At 40.1% G+C, this 18,536-nt stretch overlaps 2 protein-coding genes and 1 non-coding gene across 4 annotated transcripts; all 3 read right to left on the bottom strand.

Moving 5' to 3' along the window:
• Positions 1 to 455: 455 nt before the first annotated feature.
• Positions 456 to 5,737, bottom strand: tex261 (testis expressed 261). The gene is made up of 6 exons (XM_070929984.1): positions 5,621 to 5,737; positions 3,130 to 3,209; positions 2,881 to 3,034; positions 2,522 to 2,589; positions 2,292 to 2,394; positions 456 to 1,731 (listed from the first exon to the last, which is right to left on the bottom strand). The coding sequence occupies exons 1-6, from the start codon at positions 5,688 to 5,690 to the stop codon at positions 1,616 to 1,618; spliced, it is 591 nt and encodes a 196-aa protein (XP_070786085.1). The 5' UTR covers positions 5,691 to 5,737; the 3' UTR covers positions 456 to 1,615.
• Positions 1,948 to 2,020, bottom strand: trnak-cuu (transfer RNA lysine (anticodon CUU)). The gene has a single exon. It is a non-coding gene; the product is annotated as a tRNA-Lys (tRNA).
• Positions 5,738 to 7,244: 1,507 nt separating the features above from the next.
• shtn2 (shootin 2) lies at positions 7,245 to 16,018 on the bottom strand. 2 transcript variants are annotated; one of them, XM_070929944.1, is made up of 17 exons: positions 15,906 to 16,018; positions 14,847 to 14,896; positions 14,512 to 14,572; positions 14,164 to 14,258; positions 13,683 to 13,881; positions 13,388 to 13,485; positions 13,203 to 13,284; positions 12,495 to 12,589; positions 10,218 to 10,364; positions 9,975 to 10,128; positions 9,311 to 9,440; positions 9,106 to 9,164; positions 8,795 to 8,886; positions 8,586 to 8,606; positions 8,440 to 8,493; positions 8,181 to 8,325; positions 7,245 to 7,559 (listed from the first exon to the last, which is right to left on the bottom strand). In XM_070929944.1, the coding sequence occupies exons 1-17, from the start codon at positions 15,937 to 15,939 to the stop codon at positions 7,426 to 7,428; spliced, it is 1,650 nt and encodes a 549-aa protein (XP_070786045.1). In that variant the 5' UTR covers positions 15,940 to 16,018; the 3' UTR covers positions 7,245 to 7,425. The 2 variants fall into 2 exon arrangements, with proteins under 2 accessions (XP_070786045.1, XP_070786044.1); XM_070929943.1 differs by having other exon boundaries at positions 8,795 to 8,892.
• Between the last annotated feature and the right edge of the window lie 2,518 nt (positions 16,019 to 18,536).

Consider the following 18,536-nt stretch of genomic DNA (forward strand, 5'->3'; position numbering starts at 1 on the left):
ACTGACTCGGGATCCAGGTGAGGGCTTGTCAACAGCATGTGTGTAACTGTGAGCTGTGGCCTGTCAGCTAAAGGTGTGTGTGTGTGTGTGTCGTGGTTTTGTCTTTTTCCTTTACTTCATGAAGCACTTCACACCTCAGTGGGGGTCAAAGTGCACACTAGCCTCAACCTGGTGCACCCGCTGTGACCAAGCCACATGGGACTGGGAGAACATAACGCCATCCAGATAGTCTAGCGCACACACACACACACATTCTTGACAGACTGGAGTTCAGGGTGTGACCACAGTTGGAAAATCCATTGTACTGCAAATAAAAATTAACATTGTTGCTCAAGGACATAAAGGCAAAAATAGATGTGCTATCCTCATCATTTCCAATTAAATCAGGTTAATTCACCCATTCAACCTGTTAAAAGAACCATTTAATCTGCGGGTTACTTCAACAAAATCTCTTTTATTGTATTATACAGTTGTGTGCATATCAGCCTATGATGAACTGCACTCAGTAATTGGTAAAAAGAATGTCAGCCTCTTTTAATAGTACTTTCATCAAACCACTTTGAGCAGCTTTTGTCCCCGACACACGTAAGCTCAGAGTCATTGCACAGGTTCAATCTTCAGAAGTGTTTTCATTTGTCTTTGATGTCAGGTTAACTCGGCGATCAATGTACAAAAATCTGTTTGTTATTACTGTGAATTTTTAAAAACAGTCCAAAAAAGACAGGCATGTTGCAGACTACAGCGCTGGTAATTAATGAATGTAGATGAAAGACAAGAAAAAGAAAAGTGCATTGTTTTCATGGCCACATGTAAATGATCCAGAGAGGCAGAGAGTATTTATACCATGTCACACCTTGTGATTGGAACAGTGATTTAAAACTTCAGACTGCCCTTTCTTATTTAAAGTAATCTTAATAAGCGCTTCTCTGGCGACCTGTTACTCCACTTGAACACTTTCATTCTTTCTAGGTTCACTTCACACCAAAATCCAAGCTTGAACATGAGATTTAGCCAGAAAGTACCTTTAAGCTGTCTCATTTATCTTCAACCTGTCTTCGTCATCTGAGGGGACAAAGTTTTTACTACTGGTCGCATTTTATCTCCTAAGCTGTCTTTAATGCTGCCTTGTGTATCAGATGAAGTGTGAGACCTACAACACACAAATGACAGCAGATGTCATCTCAAGAAGAAAACTGATCATGATTTATCTGCCAAAGTCAAAATGTACAGGTATTTGGTGGTTGTTAATTTGAGACCCTGCACATACATATTTTAATACCAAAGCTTAGAAAATGGACAATAACATGACAATAAGAAAGCATTGCGCTACAGACAAGATCCCCTCAGTGAGGTCTCCAGTAGATGTTGTTGGCAGTCAGTATAGACAGAAAGAAAGACAAAGAGAGACAAACGTGGCTTGTGTAAACTCGTGGGCTCGTCCAGCAGGAAGCTCTGTTCTGTTCATTGGTCCGTCCTCTTCGTGTGCTCTTCTTCCACTTTGGCCACTGCTTCGTTTTAGTCCCATCCAGAAACAAATTCCCATAGTCCTTCCTGCTTCCCCGTAATCTCCAACACATACACTCACACACACCCCCGACACCTGAGGCCGAGGTCCTCAGTACATTTTCTGTCGGCTGGGCAGCACTGCCTCCTTGAGGAAAGAGAACACGAGGAGGATCCCAGACCTCTTCCCCCGTTTGCCCTTGGTGAAGTAATTAGACACCACATCATCTAAAAAGAAGAAAGGGCATTTGTTAATAATGCCATCTATCCATTATCCATACCCACTTATCCTGTGCAGCGTTACAGGGCGCTGGAGTCTCTGTAAGTGGATTGTTATGGAAATGTATCCAAACACGTATCTTTGGAAAGCTGGCAGTAATATAAATTTAGATATTGATACTAAAAACTATGCTGATCCCACACGGAGGCAATGAAAATGGAATGCGCCCAACGTGGGGCTCGAACCCACGACCCTGAGATTAAGAGTCTCATGCTCTACCGACTGAGCTAGCCGGGCATATTTTGTAATAGGGCTAAACTTGAAATCTTCCACAAATAGACATGGGCATGGTTTCCAACTACACACAATTATTGACATTACAAGAGCTTACATGGGTTTGTCATAAGCTTAAGGGATCCAAGAATTTCCTAAATTCCTCAAAGAACTTGTTGAGATCGCGCACATACAATGAAACATGAAGTTGTCTTGGACAAGTACACTGAACCCTTAACTGCTACTAATGCTTCAATCAAAAACAACCTCCAGCTGAAGACAATGAAAAGCTCACCTCCTTGTTGCATGGTGGACGGAAGCACATTTTCGCCCGCTGACAGTGACACAAAGAAGGCGAAGGGGATCACCCACAGGCAGATGGTGAAGTATGCTAGCACCTTGATGCCAGTCAGGAACAAATGAAGGATTATAGAACAAGTATAGGAGATATCTTCCCCCAATTCATAAAAAGCACAATATCAAAGTGTGAATAAGGTTGGTATCATAAACCTGAGATGAAATTACCTCTGAGAATGGATAATACTCTTGTGCAAAGTACTGGAAGGCCATATAATGGTTCACCACCACCAACACTGGAGAGTGAAGACAAAGGAAAAGACACAATGTTGGAAAAAGTTAAAAGATATTCACGTACATGTCACTGGCAGATAATGTGCATTGACTGTAACTTATTCCGCACAAGAGTCTTTTGCTTACTGGATGAAAGGAAACTTTTTTTCTTTTTAGTTTCACATAAATACCAGAGAGCATTGATCTTAACTGTTTTTTCAAGTTTTTTTATTTTCTTTAGGGGACTCTTTGCAAATACCAGTTGCTCTGTTAAGAAATAAACAGGGAAAGAGTCCAATGTCTGTCACACCTACCGCAGGAGAGGATGAAGTTTGGGGAGCTCAGCAGTATGTAGGGGAAAGTCTGCAGAAGGCCGAAGTATACCAGGTTGGTGAAGAGGCCGACTCCCACCATCAACACCGGGAAGCCTTCAAAAACATAGAGACCTGCCAGCACACCTGTCGAGAACTGGACACATTCACACAAACAAAGAAGTTGGACACGGGCGCTGCTAAATACATGTTTTACTACAATATTTTCTCACTCTATATCCACTTACTCACCATTATCATGTACTTTATTATTCGACTGGTGGCTACTGTGTATTCTTCTATTAGTTCTGCCAAGTAGTACAGGCCAGCAGCTGGGTGAAGACAAAGATAATGTGATAATAAGCAAGAAAACAGGAAAAACTTGTTAAAACTATTAAAATGTATTTACAGACACTGGTAAATTTATTGACTAAATTTGCCACTTTTGCTGGAAATCAACTAATATTTAGAAAGTGTGATTAGTTAATTTCGATAGTGTAGAAAAGACATTTCAGAATACATCAGACATTGTTTCTTGTAGATTAAATAGTTATGCTTATTGCCAGGATAGAGTTATCTACACTGCAGTGAACAGTAAGGTGTGGTATTGTATCTAACTATTTACGATACAATACCTGAGTTTTGGTACCACTACCAAAACGATGCCTATAGAAAATTATTATCAAATTATCATTCAATAACAAACCTTACTTTGAGGAATATCAACATGCTTTTCTACAAATCTCTTGATAGTTCTCAAATGTTAAATAAGTTAAGAAGAGTATGAATCTGACCAGACATTCAAGGCAAACTTTCAATACTTGACAGTGTTCTATTCTTTGTGCTAAAGACAAAATTCTGTCAGTACGTCCTAGTCAACAGCTAAGGCAAAGCAAGAAAGACAGGCCAAATAATATCAGTTCAGTCGAGTAAGTGACTAGAAACACACCGGCAACACAGACGTGACCCACAGTCACTGAGCCAATGTTGAATGAAGGCGAAACACAGCCAAAAGGAGGCAGGCAATTGATCAAACCAGTCATAACATGTATGCCGGGGGCTGAGAAGGTGACGGCTCACAGAGCAGAGGCTCATGGGCGAGTCTGAGAGCTTCATCACACAAAGGCAGTCTACACTTTCCAAAAGAGTCAAAAGGAAAAGAGAGAGCAGAATAGTAACAGCAAATTGCCTTGCTCTTTTGAACTCCATATTTGTCTGCAAGCAGACAGACACTCGCCCTAATCTTTGCTTCCCCTGTAACACTGGACAACTCACCACAATAAAGAAAATATGAACAAGAAATTGGGCCATTTTTTTTTAATTATTGCTGCTTGTTGGATTTACCAGAGGAACCCAATGCCTGAATCAAATACAGTATAAAATAGACAAAATTATGATTAAAATTAGGCAATATTGAATACAAAAAGTGAACAAACTAAGAATCTGATGAAGCGTGCGATGCCAATCTTCAGTGTTTCACAGTTTCAGATAATCTGACACAGTTTAGTGATCCTTCAATTTCTATCCTTAATGTATTGGCTGATAAGAGGAGGGAAGACACTGCATATTGACTTCTGAATGTAAGGATGAAGGCACTCACGAGTTACACATGCTCTTTCACCTAGTTTTGATTACAATGTCACACTGCTGCAAAGGAAAACTAATATGTAAGGCAGTCATTTCTAATAACGCTGCATTTACAATGGGCTTATGAATATATCTAATGTATTTATTGATGGCTAATAAGTCATTTCCTAATGCTTTAAATATCAGTTATAAGCCATGCTAATGCAGAGAGTAAACAGATAAAGAAAAGTACACACACAGAGACCTAACAAGTATGACGGAGTGTGACAGTCAGCAGCCACACCTGACAGCTGCAGCAGGTGTTACGTGGCCAGGTAACTTAACTGGCAACGTGGACAGCCAGGCTCTTCATCCAGTTTCCTATGTAACTATTGGAGGAAACTAAACATATTGTTGATATTGCGTGTGGCAGGCAGGTGAACCACGTGTTAGGTAGCCAGCTTGTCAACTAACCTACTGTATTGTCAAATGTAAACAAACCAAAATGCCCCCTAACTTATGTTAGTTATAGATTTGAAACAATATTGGCTAGTTCATGTCAAGTTATATGCTAACCTTCCCATTAAAGACTGCAGCCGGATGCTACTTTAGCTAGTCTTTACTACATTATAACCACACTAACGTTAATTGCTGAAGCATCAACTCATCGATTAGTTTGTAACGTTATTGATAAACTCTCGAGGGCTGAAGAGAGAGAACGCTAAATGCTTAGCTTTGCTAACAGTAACTATTAGCAAACATTACATCAAGCAGACGTGTTTAAACTGTTAAAAAATGAAGAGATGCAAAAATGTAACTATTACACATTAATGTACTTTTACTTAACGGTATACAGTTTTATATGTCTAATATGTAACGTCATCATTTTCGAAAAGTAAAAGAACACCATATTGTCTTCATGTACTAGCAAGCTAGCTAGCTAAACAGGTACTTCGTTGAACTAACACACATAGCGTGTTGTTTAGTCTTGAGACAGGACTACTGTTTGTTTTCGCCTGACATTGTAAACAAATTCAGTGCTAATACGTTCGCTGCTATGTCAAACGGAGCCCATTTGACGTTAAATGGTGCAACTTCATCTGCTGGTCCGCTAGCATTAGCAAGCAAATAGTAGCTAATATGCTAGCACTTGCAGGGATTCCCTGCATGCACTTACCTATTGCTAGAGTGACGAAGGATATCTGGATCACCAACGACAGCCAGCTGAGTAAATAAATAAACCACATCTCTCTGCATATGAAACAACACACATAAATATGAAAATAATACAGAAATAAGCTAGCTGGCTGGGCTGCTAACTAGCGCTGGGGCACCGGTCAAAGTTCCTCCCCTGTGTTTTCAGTACAGGCCGAAGAGAGCAGAAGAGAAGGGCCTCGTCTCAAGGAAGGAAAGGTTTGTTTTGGTTGTAGCGCCGTCTGTGGTCGGAGGAGAAGGTTCCTGGTTGAATTAAATTACCCAGAAGTGGGCTATTCAAGCGGCAGCAATGATGAGAGCTGGCTGTATTTTCTAGAAAGGTGAGGAAACATCCTGTAGGATCATCATTTTAGGAAGGAAAGGGGACACTGCCTTCCCAAAGTGCCATGCTTCAGCAGTATTTTAAAGATACACAGTTCTGGGTGTTAATGACCAATGTTTCATGTTGATGTTGGAGCCACTCAGACCACAGTTGTCTTTTATTAACCTCTGATGAATTCACTCCAATGTGAATACTCAAATAAATCCTGTGGTCCATGGAGATCAATGAAAAGTTGTTAAATAAGAGAAATGCAAATGATCACTTCTCCTTAACACATCCTTTCTGTTGGTATCATTGAATATAGAGTATCAGTTTCAGAACCTCCTGTCTCTCTTTCATTATCTGTATGTCTCTCTCTCTCACACACACACTGGCCTTCATGTGCATTGATTCAATAACATGGAGGGGGCAGAATACATTACTGCATCTCAAAAGCTAACACCTTTGAGATTGAGGAGGAAAACAATAAAAAATGTATGCTGCAGAGTGAAAAGGGCCTAGACCTTCTAGTAAAAAGAGCTAAATAAAGTAAATATATAATGTGAAACAGTGTGAAGACACTAAAATGGTGTCAGAGTCAAAGGTGAGAGTAATTTCATCCCCTTTTCAAATGCTTTTAACAAAGGCATGATAGGCAGATAGATAGATAGCGTGTGTGGTGCGAGGGTGTGGTGTATGTGCTCATTCATGCATGCATGCGCACATATATACAGTATCTGTGTGGAGGTGAGAAAACAAAAGGCGACCTGCCGCATTTAAAGATACTTTCATCACCTGAGGCTCTTATCTCGACAACACCTCTGGGCTCTGGGTGTGAGAGCTTTAATGTGCCTAAATAAATGGCAGCCTCCATCTTTCTGCTGAATCGAGCTTTAAGAGACAGACACCTCTGGAGAGATATTCAGATAACCTAAGTATTTCATGGCTCGGGCTATTTTTTCATCTATATTCTGTAGCATAAAAAAATCCTGTAACTGGCACTTAGATCAGCTAAAACCCAGACACCCAAAAAGGATGATGATGGACATTAAACACGGCTGAATGAGTTTCATTTCCTTTGACACGCAACAAGTACTTGCTATTTGAAGCAGACCTGGGTTAAATAGCATTTGAAAAAGATGCTTTACTTTGTTTTTCTTTAGTCCTGAATTTGGGATTCGATGTTTGTTTGTAATGTTACCCTCCAGTCTGGTAGTCCCAGCAGGATAAAACAAATATTAAGAACTGTTTTCTGACATTATTTCATCTTTATTTTAGCCTTTATCTTAACTTTTCAGCAGAGACCAAGATCAACTGACATTTTATTGTAACGGATCACAAAAGCAATACATTAATGTATCAATTCAACACATATGCAAAGATAAGATTCTCAACATCATTGTATAAAACAGCAATGACTAGACTACAGTGATGTTTAAAATCTGTGTTTCTTGATGTAACTGCTCTCAGTTTTCTTGGCTGATGATCAGCGCTGATGCTCGGATGTGAGAGTCTCTCTTCTCTCTGTTCTGCCTCAGCCTCCGGAGCACAGGGCTGCTGCCACTCTCGCCTGCCCAGGGAACATCTCCTGGCTGGAGGTCTGACCAAGACATTACCACATCCTCAGGTTAAGCACACATCCAAAGAATGAGAACCAAAGGATGGGCTATAACAGCTCACTGCAGTGTATTGATAAAGCTGATTATAAATATTGCAAAAATACTCTTTGCATGCAGATCAAAGATTGAGCCTTGAAGTGATCTGATGGTTTCACTTTTGTATCTTTATCTTTCCCTTTCATCCTTCCCTATTTTGGAGTATATCCTTTGAGACAGAAATTTCCACAAAACAATTGTACATAAATTAGATTTTAGACTTTATTAAAATGTCAACCTCACTAATAGCTTTAGTATTGAGAAACAGATCCCTGTGCTGCTGCTTCTCACTGGGCTCAAACACAATCTAAAGGGAAATGATTTAGTCCCTTAGTAACACACAGCTACCTTTGATGTTCCTAACCCTAACCCGTCACAAATTACAGTAAAACACATTTTAATAATCCTAATTTGGGTTTAAAAAACTATGAAACAATCCCTTGAGACATATGATTTACTAATTGAGTTGTGCTATTATCTCTACTGGCCTTAAACAGACCATTAATATGGACACACAAGAGACAACAATAACAATATTAACTAAAATCCATTGAATGAAACCGTACCCTGTTTTGAGAAGGGTGGGTCCCGGTTCTCTCCCATCGCTCTCCTCCTCCTCTGGAGAACCTGCAGGAGCTCTGCTTCGCCAACGTTTCGGCCCATTCCCCTTCTGGACGGCCCCCTGCGGTGGGGCTGACGTTTCATGTTGTCCTGGTGTGTAGAATGGTTAAAGATGTTTCAAAACACGTTTACAACATGTTTAAGTTGCCATTAATCACTCAGGGCTTTGCCTTCACGACACCAATGTGAGTTTAAGTACAATACCAGCATTCCTTTCAACTCCACGATAGCTGATTTTCTGTTTTCATCCCTCTGGTCCTGCAAGATGATTTGGGATTTAAAGAAGAACTGTGACACAGCTGCTTTTTTATAAAAACATAAAGGAACAAGCAGGTATGTGGATAACTGACCTTCCATGAGCTGTCATCTTCCTGTGAGCAGGAAAGTCAGGTTGTTAGTTATCAGAGTTTGTTACTTATTACTTTTAAGGTTTTGTCCTTATTTAAGTTCCTCCGGACAAGATCATCACATAAATGCCTAAAATGCAAATGAATATCACATTCAACGGGGAATGTAAACAAACAAACAAACAAACATAAAAAGGATTTGTGAATACCACCTGCATTGTCTTGACGGGCCTCAGGACAATGCCTTTCTTTATCCTCTCCATCATTTCATCCACCGCTTTCGCCTTCATGTCCAACAAGGGTGCTGGTTCTCAAAGATTAGAAATGGGTCAAATATTTAGTTTTTTGGGGCTGAGAGCTTATTGTTGTGGTGTTTCTGCTCTGAACTTTCTGAAGACCAACTCCACACCAAAGCATGATCAGAAAGAAAACGTCATAAAAATCCAACAATTTCATTTTTTAACCTTCAGGATAAACTTGATTCAGTATGTTTCATGCAAAGTGAATGAAGTGTCAGACTCACCATGTTGTTCAGCTTTACTGGCTCCATCTTTTCTCCTGCTTCTCAGGAAATCAAGTGGACTTGGCACAGAGACATAGAGAGGTCACAAGGGTCACAAGAATCGTTTAGTTTTCAGGCCGTAAAAACAGTATTGAAACAATGATGTGAAACTGTCCACTGAAACTACCTATAACTTTAATGGTGGAGGAAACATAGTTAAACATACTTGGTGACAGTAGTGGGAGGTGGTGGAGGAGGAGGCGGTGGAGGTGGAGGTGGAGGTGGAGCAGGAGTGGGTTTCTCCTCTGGTTCATCAGTTTTATCCTCCCTGTTCAGTGTATCTTGTAACTGTTTCACTACAAAGGAAGATAATAAAACATTTTTCTTTGATCATCAGTATCATAAACTAAAAGAAAATTTGCCCAGGAAATAAAAAATTACATTGATCCATTTTAAATGTTAAAAGATCGTTGGAGACACCTGTTCATTCAGAGAGAAAGAGGGACTTTTATAGCTCTGAGGCAAGGCTTTAGCAGAAAGAACAGTGACATAAAAATGTTTCTTATAGGAGACGACAAGATGAATTTGAACAATCAGCTAGAACGCTTTGAGTAGGACTATCAGGCTTGTAGAAACTTCTGCCTGTGGAATCATAGGTTTCAATAAGGATGTTTGGAAGCATAGACATGCTCGTGAGATGGAGTTGAGGTGGGGTAGGCAAGTGGCAGCCACCACCTCTCAATCGAGTTAAACATGCCTCCAAACACAGCTCTTGTTAAGCTTCTTAACTGACTGACTTGCATCTGAAGGCAACATTCAGCCTTTGCTTTTGACCCTTTACTGCTGAGAAATATTTGTGACAAGTGTTTTCTTTCTCCATCAGCAGCTACCTTCCTCCTGGAGCTGTGTGACGGAGCTGTTAGCCTCAGACAGCTGAGTCTTTAAGGCCTTCCCCTCCTCCTCACTCTTCTCCAGCTGCTCTCTCAGGTTCTGCAGCTCCGCGAGGACGCTGCTCTCGTCCACAGCGCTCTGACTCTGTTTTACCTGAACACAGGGATGAAAGACACATGGGGGCATGATGAAGAACATAAGTAGACCAGAGTGGTTACCCATTTCGGTCTCTTTCATCGCACCTGGTCCTGGTAACAGCGTTGTATATTACACAGGGCCGTACTGATGGTGGAGATTTGTTCCAGCGCCTGCTGCAGCTGCAGGCCGGTCTCTGCGCTCTGCATCGCCATCATGCTCTGTCTGTGGGCCGCCTTCTGCTGCACCATCATCTGACAAGACAAAACCAAATCTGGCTTCACCTTCTGACATCTTGAGCGCATCTTTATGATTATCTGCTTCTACGAAAATGGGAAAAGAAATCCATCAATGACAATGAGCCGCAATTAGCGGAAAAAAATAAAGTAGATCTGAATGGCTGGTTGTTCATTTTCTCCCCCAGGAGGTTGTCACAATGCAGAGAAAATGTTTTCAAACCAGCGTTTGACTGAACAATGACTTGGAAGCCTTGTTAGAATTACTCATCGGCTCCACTGAAGAATGGCAACAATGAAAACAGGACGATTTCGCTGTGAGACAAAGCATAATTTCTCCAACATTATAATAAGTGGCTTGTAAGGAAAAATGAAAAATGTCAAGCTTTGCCCTGATTCACTGGGAAAATGTGATTCTTTCTTCTATGGTGTGACAAATAAATGCTAAAGTTAATAATTGTGGTTAGGAGCTCAAAAACGACCAGAGCTCGATCAACAAACCTTTTGTTCTTTTGCATGAGCTTGTGTGATGTTTAACATTGTATATGCAGGTAAAAGGTGGGTATTGATCTATTAGATTAGATTAGATAACTTTATACAAAGGGAAACAAGTTTGGTCTCACATGCACATCAAGTCAGAGCAGACAACATATGAAAGACAGCCACAACGTCACACTAACACATATTCAAAGAGGACATTAATGTAGCTCAGGAGCACGACTGGCCGCTAAATTCAAAAAACAAGATATTTAATGCAAGTAATAAATAAAAGGCCAATAAAAGAGGCAATATATTTTTAATTTGATTGATTTTTTATCTTACTTTATTACCAGAAACAGGAACATTTTTAATACATTTTTAAATATCATTTAAAAACCTATCATGTGTAACTGTAGTTGTTAACGTGATCTCAGTTTATTCTGGTCGTATCGGATTTCCTGACAGATTGCATGGACACTTTCTGACAGCAGGTCTGTGATCAGAGAACAGGAAGTGCAAGAAAAAAAATGGTTTTCGTTTCTGTGTTTTTACTGTACGGTGGATCAGGTTTCTGTATCAGCGCATGCAGCACGAGGCTCCATGCCGCAAATTACACCGCTCTAATCTCTGCTCTCCTTTAAGCAGAGAGCAATTTTCACACAGCAATTAGCACAATTATTTCATACATACAAACACACAGACCCAAACCGCACACAGCTACACAAAGAGACAAAGACGCGCGCACAAAAAAAACCTCCAAATTGTTTCCTGTTTGAGGCCCTGCATCATTATACCACCATGCATCACATAGAAGAGGTGTGAATGGTTGGTGTTTTCAAAACACATGAAAACAGACAAATAGTAGTGCATACAAGAGGCATTCAGTGCAGGGGGGTCTTTTACCATGAATTGAGAGTAAAGGGGTTGGATTGTGTGAACAGTTGGGGGTCCTTTTCACAGGTAAGGACCCCTGCGAGGCAGCCCATTGTGCGCCTGTCCAGTAAATGGAGGACACTGTGCACAAAGGCGACAATTGCTATATGCTCGGCAAAACATAAAGGTGTCAGGCAAAGACAGGTTGTGCTTAAAGACCACTATTCTCCTTCAGCAGCAGTGATGACCACTAATTATGGGGAAGGGAGGGGCTAAATGGGAAGGGAAGGGGACAGAGAGATGTTTTTTGAAAGAAAAGGCCTTCATTATAGGAGCAGCTGGGGCAGCAAAACTGCTGTGTGTTTGTGTGTGTGTGTGTGTTTGGGTATGTGGATTTTAAATGAATTAGTGTTTTTTCCATATGTGTAGGAGTGTGTGTCTGCTTTTGTCTTGTGTGTGTGAACGCCCCGCCTCATACACAGAGCCCAGATTTGAGTGTGATCGGTGTGAAAACAGAGAATGGAGACCCCTACTCCTGTCCCGCCACATCAGCTGCACTCTGACAGTAGAAGTGTGTGTGTGTGTGTGTGTGTGTGTGTGTCCACCCCCCCCCCACCCCCACCCCCCAGTCCAAGTGTCCGCCGTAGCCGCCCGAAGGTCAGCGCCAACACTCCTGCTCCCTTCCTGTGGCACGACCTGTCACCCTCAGTATCTATAGGTGTGAATATATGACAAAATGTTTTGTGCAGTGCAGAAAAACACACATGTACACACACACATGCCACGCGCTCACACCTGGTGGGCGAAGACTTCAGCGTGCTGCCGGAGGCCCAGCTCCAGCTCCAGCTTCTGAGACATTTCAGTGAACTCCTCTGTGACAAGCTGGGAGACTTTGCATGTGCACACACACACAGAGAAAACACACACACACACACAAAATTAAGTAGTATTTACGATTCCATTCATGATGTTTCTGACAAAGAAACTGAAAATGAAATGACTTATTGCTAAATTAATGAGTCAGTCTGCAGAAAATTAAACACATTTGATACATTTGATAAATCGTGTTAAGTCATTCACGAAGCAAGAATGTCACATATTCACTCTTTGAAGTCTCTCAATTATGACAATTTGCTGCTTTTCTCCATTTTATATAAAACTCTACATTACTGTAACAATGCACACATCCATTGTGTTGAGGTGGCAGCAGAAATCTAAGAGACAGATATCTTAAAACCTCAGCAGGTAAAACCAAAACTAATTGTGTGGCCAGACAGAAGTAAAACAAAATGTGCTGTTTTTTGTAATTTCGGTGAAATTATCCTTAAATACTTTTAGGTTTTGGACTTTTGGTTGGACGAAACAAGAAATAGAAACAAAAAAAGACCTTGGGGAACTTGTAAAGGCTATTTTTAACTATTGTTTTTTACATTTTCTAGATTAAATAACAAATCAATAATGAAAAGAATCATTGGTTGCAGTCCAAATGTAACAAGCACTCACCTCGTTTGATTTTATTCATGGTCTTGCTCTGTTTGCTAATTTTCCTCAGTATGGCCTCTTTCTCCTCGATCTCCAGAACAAGCTGAGAGAAAAAGTCTGTGATAAGGTTCCTGGTACACACACACACACACACACACACACACACACACACACACACACACACAGACACACACATTGTGATGTACCTGCTCTCTGAGTTGGAGCTGCTCTTTGGTCAGATCCTCCACTTGTTGCTCCAGCTGCAGCTTCTCAGCCAGCAGACCGTCCACTGACGCCTGCAGCTCTGACACACACACACACACACACACACACACACACACACACACACAAAGAGATTTGTGATGAGTTACAGACTATAAAATAAAATAATCCACTTCCCTAATCTAAGTCCAGTTCGCCTGTTGAAACATCGCAAATAAATGTATTTTGTGCGGGAGTTCGCTTGCAACTTTGGATCATGTGACTTCGCATCATGGGCACCTGCGATCTTGGCTTGACTCTCCAGCAGCTGCGTCTCCTCCTTGCCGTCCTCACCAACATCAACCAAGTCGCAGCCAACCATGGGGCCAACCTCTGGGTCAAAGGTCACAGCAGCCTGGTTCAAGTTCTCAGGCAGCTCGGGGATGAGCGGCATCAGCATCTGGCTCCTCCTCTTCAGGACTTTGTTCTCTTTGGTCACCTAGGCAACAGAGGAGACGAGAGTCTGGAGGTCGCCGTTTGTTTTATTCTAATCTATTTAGTATGAAAATGACAAGCAGTGGTAAGGTGAGGTTAGAGTATATCATCGGATGCAGAGTACATGAAGCCGCTTCTTATGTCAGGAGAGGAAAGGACATGGGAAAGTAAAATAAATAAAGGAAATATTATAGCTAATAAAAGGGAAGTAAAGGAATGAAAAGGAAACCAAAGGAAAGGACATAGGAAAGGAAAGGAGCAGCACTACAGGGGTACTAATACCTACTTTGACAGCCAGCACCTCAGCACTCTCCCTGCAGGAGCGCTCAATCTGGAACTGGATCTCCAGTACATTCATCTCTTTCAAGAGCTGATTGGAGACTGGAAATGAAAGGAGAGCTGTTAGTCATCTCATAGAAATATAAGAAGCCCGAGGAGAGGAGACAGACGAAATAAATTGCACAGAATCAACCTGAAACTTAAACAACTACATTTGTTTTATCCTTTTGTCCTTATTTTTGTCCATACACTGGAGACTATATATTGCCTATACATGAATTTGAGTGTTTGTCTGCCTTGTGATGCATAGTGGGATAGTCTCCTCCCCCCTCATGGTTCTGAAAATTATTCTCACCTTCCTCCAATTCAGCCAGTCTCTGATTGGCTTCATCCCTCTGCATTTCCAGGATCTCACACTAAAAATCAAACACCAATGAGCCAAAAACAAGCAAAAGAAGAAAGAAGAAAAAGATCAGTTACATGAATACAAATTGATTCATTTGATTTTATCAGATAGTTGTCCTTGTTATTGTAATCAAGTTTGTGCACTTGTATTTTTTAGAGCAAGGTGACAGTACATCTGCTTGAGCAGGATATTCAGTGTTTCCTCCCATGATGATTGTCTCTAATGCACATCAGAAAGTGGCATTAATTAACCAGTAATTTACTGCCTGTCACTAACAGTGATACCTGAATGTCTCCCTCATCCTCAGAAGATAAACCACTCTCTCCGTCAGACTCTGTGGGGAAAAGAAGATCGTTTTATCTTCACACAACAGACGGATTGTCAAATAGGCTGTGGCAACAGAAAACAGGGAACATGCTCAGCTGGGAGGCGAGATAATCAAAGATCCTCACATCCTGTCAGCGTTCCTGCAAGAGGAACTTCACGAGGCAGGGTGAAGGAGGTTGGTGAGAGAAATACAGGAAGTGAAATCACAGAGGGATCCATTTTCACTTTCGGCAGTTTCCTGCTGCTACTTCACTTCGTCCAACAAACAGAGACCTTTGAGTTCTTAAAGCAATTGTTTGACTTGAGTGTTTTTACACTTCTGTTTTTGAGTGGAACAAGATATTAACGTCATAAGTTTTAGAGGTGGAAACAGCTAGCCTCTAATCAAAAGTAACAAAATTCACCTACTAGCAGCTATGAAGCTCACTAATTAACACGTTATATCTCGTTTGTTTGATCTATCCAAGTGTAAAAACTGGTTTTATGTGTGGGACTATTTCATCACTTGCACATAAACCCCAGTCTTTATGCAAGGCTAAGCTAACCGGCTGCTGGCTGTCGCTTCATGTTTAAGAGACAGACGTGAGCGTGGTCTTGATCTTCTCATCTAACACTCGTCAGGAAAGCGAATTAGCACATTCCACAAAATGGTGAACTGTTGCTTTCACTGTAAGGAAGCACTGATTGATTCCAGCTAACATTTTATTCAAGCACTCTTTTTGTCACCCATCAAGGAGTGTGTTAGAATAATCAAATAAAGATGACTGAAAGAACATCCATAATTTTAAAAACTATGAAACTGCACAAAATAGAAGCAATTTTATTGGAATCTTGAACTTTTTAATACACAGAAAAAACACATTTCTGAACTGAAACCACTTGAATATCTTATTCCACAAGTCCATGATAACATGACATATCTAGAAACTGAGAAATCTTACTGAAACTGCAAAAGTCATTATGTGACTAAAATAAGTATCTCAGCGGCAGTTTATATCCACATTATCCAGTCTTACCTGCATCTACACCGTCTTCACCTTGCACCCACATCCTGCCGTCTGCACAGTCTTCAAGTTTTTAGCTCCTTGATAAACTAAATTAGGCTGAAAATTCCTGCACAAACAAAAACCTGCTTTCTGTCTGAGCAGCAGGCGGCTTATTATGAAGGAAGCAAGTGGGAATTTCTGCTTAAACCCTCCCCTAATGCCACAATTAAAAAAAGAGGAACTTCTTCCTTACACAGGCCAAAAGACAATCTTAATCATCACAGTTTATTGTGGATTTATAGCCTAATAAGAGAGTTTTTATGTATTTTTGATTGCTTTTTTTATATAAATATGGACAATGTTTGTTGAATTTTGCTTTTGATGCTACAAGTAAGTTAGAGGACGAGGTATTTGAACTTTCCCCCCCTTTTCATACAGTGAAAAGAGGAATATATAGCCTCTGTCCATGCATGTGGTCTCTAAGGGACGACACTGTCTCTCCACTGTAAGATCAACGTCACTCAAGCAGCCGGAGCAAAGGCAAAGCTGCTTTTATTCCTCTATTAGCATCTGTGCTCAGAGTTCATGACCTCCGAAACATCAGACCTGCCATGGGAACTACATTCTCGGGGATAATTCAGGAGATGACGAAGATGGGTGGCAGTGATGATGTTGATGACACACATTCCTTCACTATGAATAATTTAAAAACTTCAAATTTCTCATCTCTCTCTCCTGTTTTATTTATCCACCCGCCTTCCACGAGTTGATTTCTAGGAGTACGTTGAGAGTTTGTCCGGGTTAAGTACTACTTGCTTCAACACTTAGCAGTTGATTTAGCTATCTTGGTGCTACAGAAGGGCAAACAGGAGGTCAGATGAAGAACAGTGCCTTAAAGGATGAGGCTTGTGTTATTCTATATTTCTCTTACTGTCAACAAATCTCATGAAATGATCAATCTGTCTCTCAGGGCTTTCTGACTTTGATACTCGGCCACAAGCACATTGACTAAGTGGAATAAAACAAATCATAAAAGGTAGTTGCAAGTACTTGTTCACAGTCTGTTTCAATCAGATGAGTATTAGCTGCAGTTATGTCTTATTAGAAAATATAGGACCAAAATATTGGATGTGTTTTATTACTATTACAATTAATGGAATGCATATGCATATATTGATTTACATTTATTATGTCCACAGGCATTACTTTAGCTGTTTTATCTCTTTAAAATCCAGAAATTATTTAACATTCACATTTGTTCTGAAACATGCCAATGTTTAATGACAGCTTCGAATGGCTGCTTTTTTAATTTTAAATTTAGATTTTAAATAATGATGTTGACTGTAAGAGTTCTTTATTGGCGACAGAAATGCGGACAAATAAGTATTTTTAATAATTCCCAGTGAACATGGGTAATCTAAAACAATCAAAGGACCTCATTCAAATGTTTTCACTTTCAACATACACATGATGGCCTGTACAGATGAACAATACAAAGCTGCTGTGATTCATGGCAGTGACGCCCTTGTGATTTAATGAGTCTTTTCTCTCTCAGCGTGTTGCGCTCTTTACTGGCACCACCTGAGCACCACAGCCTCCTCCAGCCCGTCACCCTGACCTTTACTAATGGTTCTACACCATGTTAATAAAGGTGAAATTGTCACTTAACATTAGCCGTTGTCTGGTGTTTCTTGCAGTGGGCGACATTGTCAGAAAACTCTGCCCTCATTAAAACCGGATCTTTTAAATTCTGGTTAAATAGAGATTTATTTTTGAAACAACACAAGGACTAAACAAGGCCGGCTTCAGGTTTTAGTGAGCCTTTTGGCCTTTATGACACAGTTTTTTTTTTTGTTTCATTTGGAAAATAAGTGCTGATTGCTTTTAATCTGTCTGGCCATTTAAAAAACAAATGTCATGTATGCATGTGAGGGAAAAAGGCATCATTTTGAGAAATGTAATATTTTCTGCAGTGATTTTCTGTACAAGTTACTGTTTTTTTTTGACAGTTCTTCATTAAAATCAAACATATACAGGCTTTTCTTGTCAATATTGGTGTAATATTATCATTCAATAAAGTCATTTTATTCTACTAAATGTAAATGGATGAAAACGGCCTAATTGATAAGTCGGCCTTATTTAGCATTTATAAGAAGTGTATAAACATTTAATAAAAAGTTTATAACACATTATAATCTAGTTGCAAGCAGATATAAGTTAATTAATTTATTTGTCAATAACAATAAGTTGGAAGTTGGTTTATAAAATAATAATACAGTTATCATTGTGGTGTGTTATAAACCATTTATAACATAAGAAAATTAATAAATAACAGATTCAGCATTTTCCCCACAAGAATTTTATTCTTGACAGTGAAATTTGAAATAAAAATATCTGAATCTAAGTGCTGCAGATCTTCACGATGGGGAAATGCATTTTACACACAGTATAATAAAACAGTTAACTGAATAAATAACAAATTAAAAGTAAAAATACTTTTTTGGAGGTCAGGTAAAAATCTTATGAGAAAAGGGGGGCATGACCTAGACCTATGTATTTCTAAACCCCTAATTACCTTACAGTTGTAGCTGAAAGCAGTAAGGGGTTAAAGGTATTTCTTCAAAATAAAAGTCTCAAATTATAATACAGTTTGACTAAAAT

This window comes from Enoplosus armatus, chromosome 23 (genome assembly GCF_043641665.1).
Source record: "Enoplosus armatus isolate fEnoArm2 chromosome 23, fEnoArm2.hap1, whole genome shotgun sequence".
NCBI classification, from domain to species: domain Eukaryota; kingdom Metazoa; phylum Chordata; class Actinopteri; order Centrarchiformes; family Enoplosidae; genus Enoplosus; species Enoplosus armatus.

Excerpts from the sequence above, each read along its gene's own strand:
- tex261 (XM_070929984.1), bottom strand. The coding sequence starts at position 5,690 with ATGTGGTTTATTTATTTACTCAGCTGGCTGTCGTTGGTGATCCAGATA. Across the intron at positions 3,035-3,129 it reads TAATAAAGTACATGATAATG|TTCTCGACAGGTGTGCTGGC; the intron begins GTGAGTAAGTGG and ends GAATGTGTCCAG. Across the intron at positions 1,732-2,291 it reads GTCCACCATGCAACAAGGAG|ATGATGTGGTGTCTAATTAC; the intron begins GTGAGCTTTTCA and ends TCTTCTTTTTAG.
- shtn2 (XM_070929943.1), bottom strand. The coding sequence starts at position 15,939 with ATGTGGGTGCAAGGTGAAGACGGTGTAGATGCAG. Across the intron at positions 13,882-14,163 it reads CTGAGGTGCTGGCTGTCAAA|GTGACCAAAGAGAACAAAGT; the intron begins GTAGGTATTAGT and ends TCTGTTGCCTAG. Across the intron at positions 8,607-8,794 it reads GGCCCGTCAAGACAATGCAG|GAAGATGACAGCTCATGGAA; the intron begins GTGGTATTCACA and ends TCCTGCTCACAG.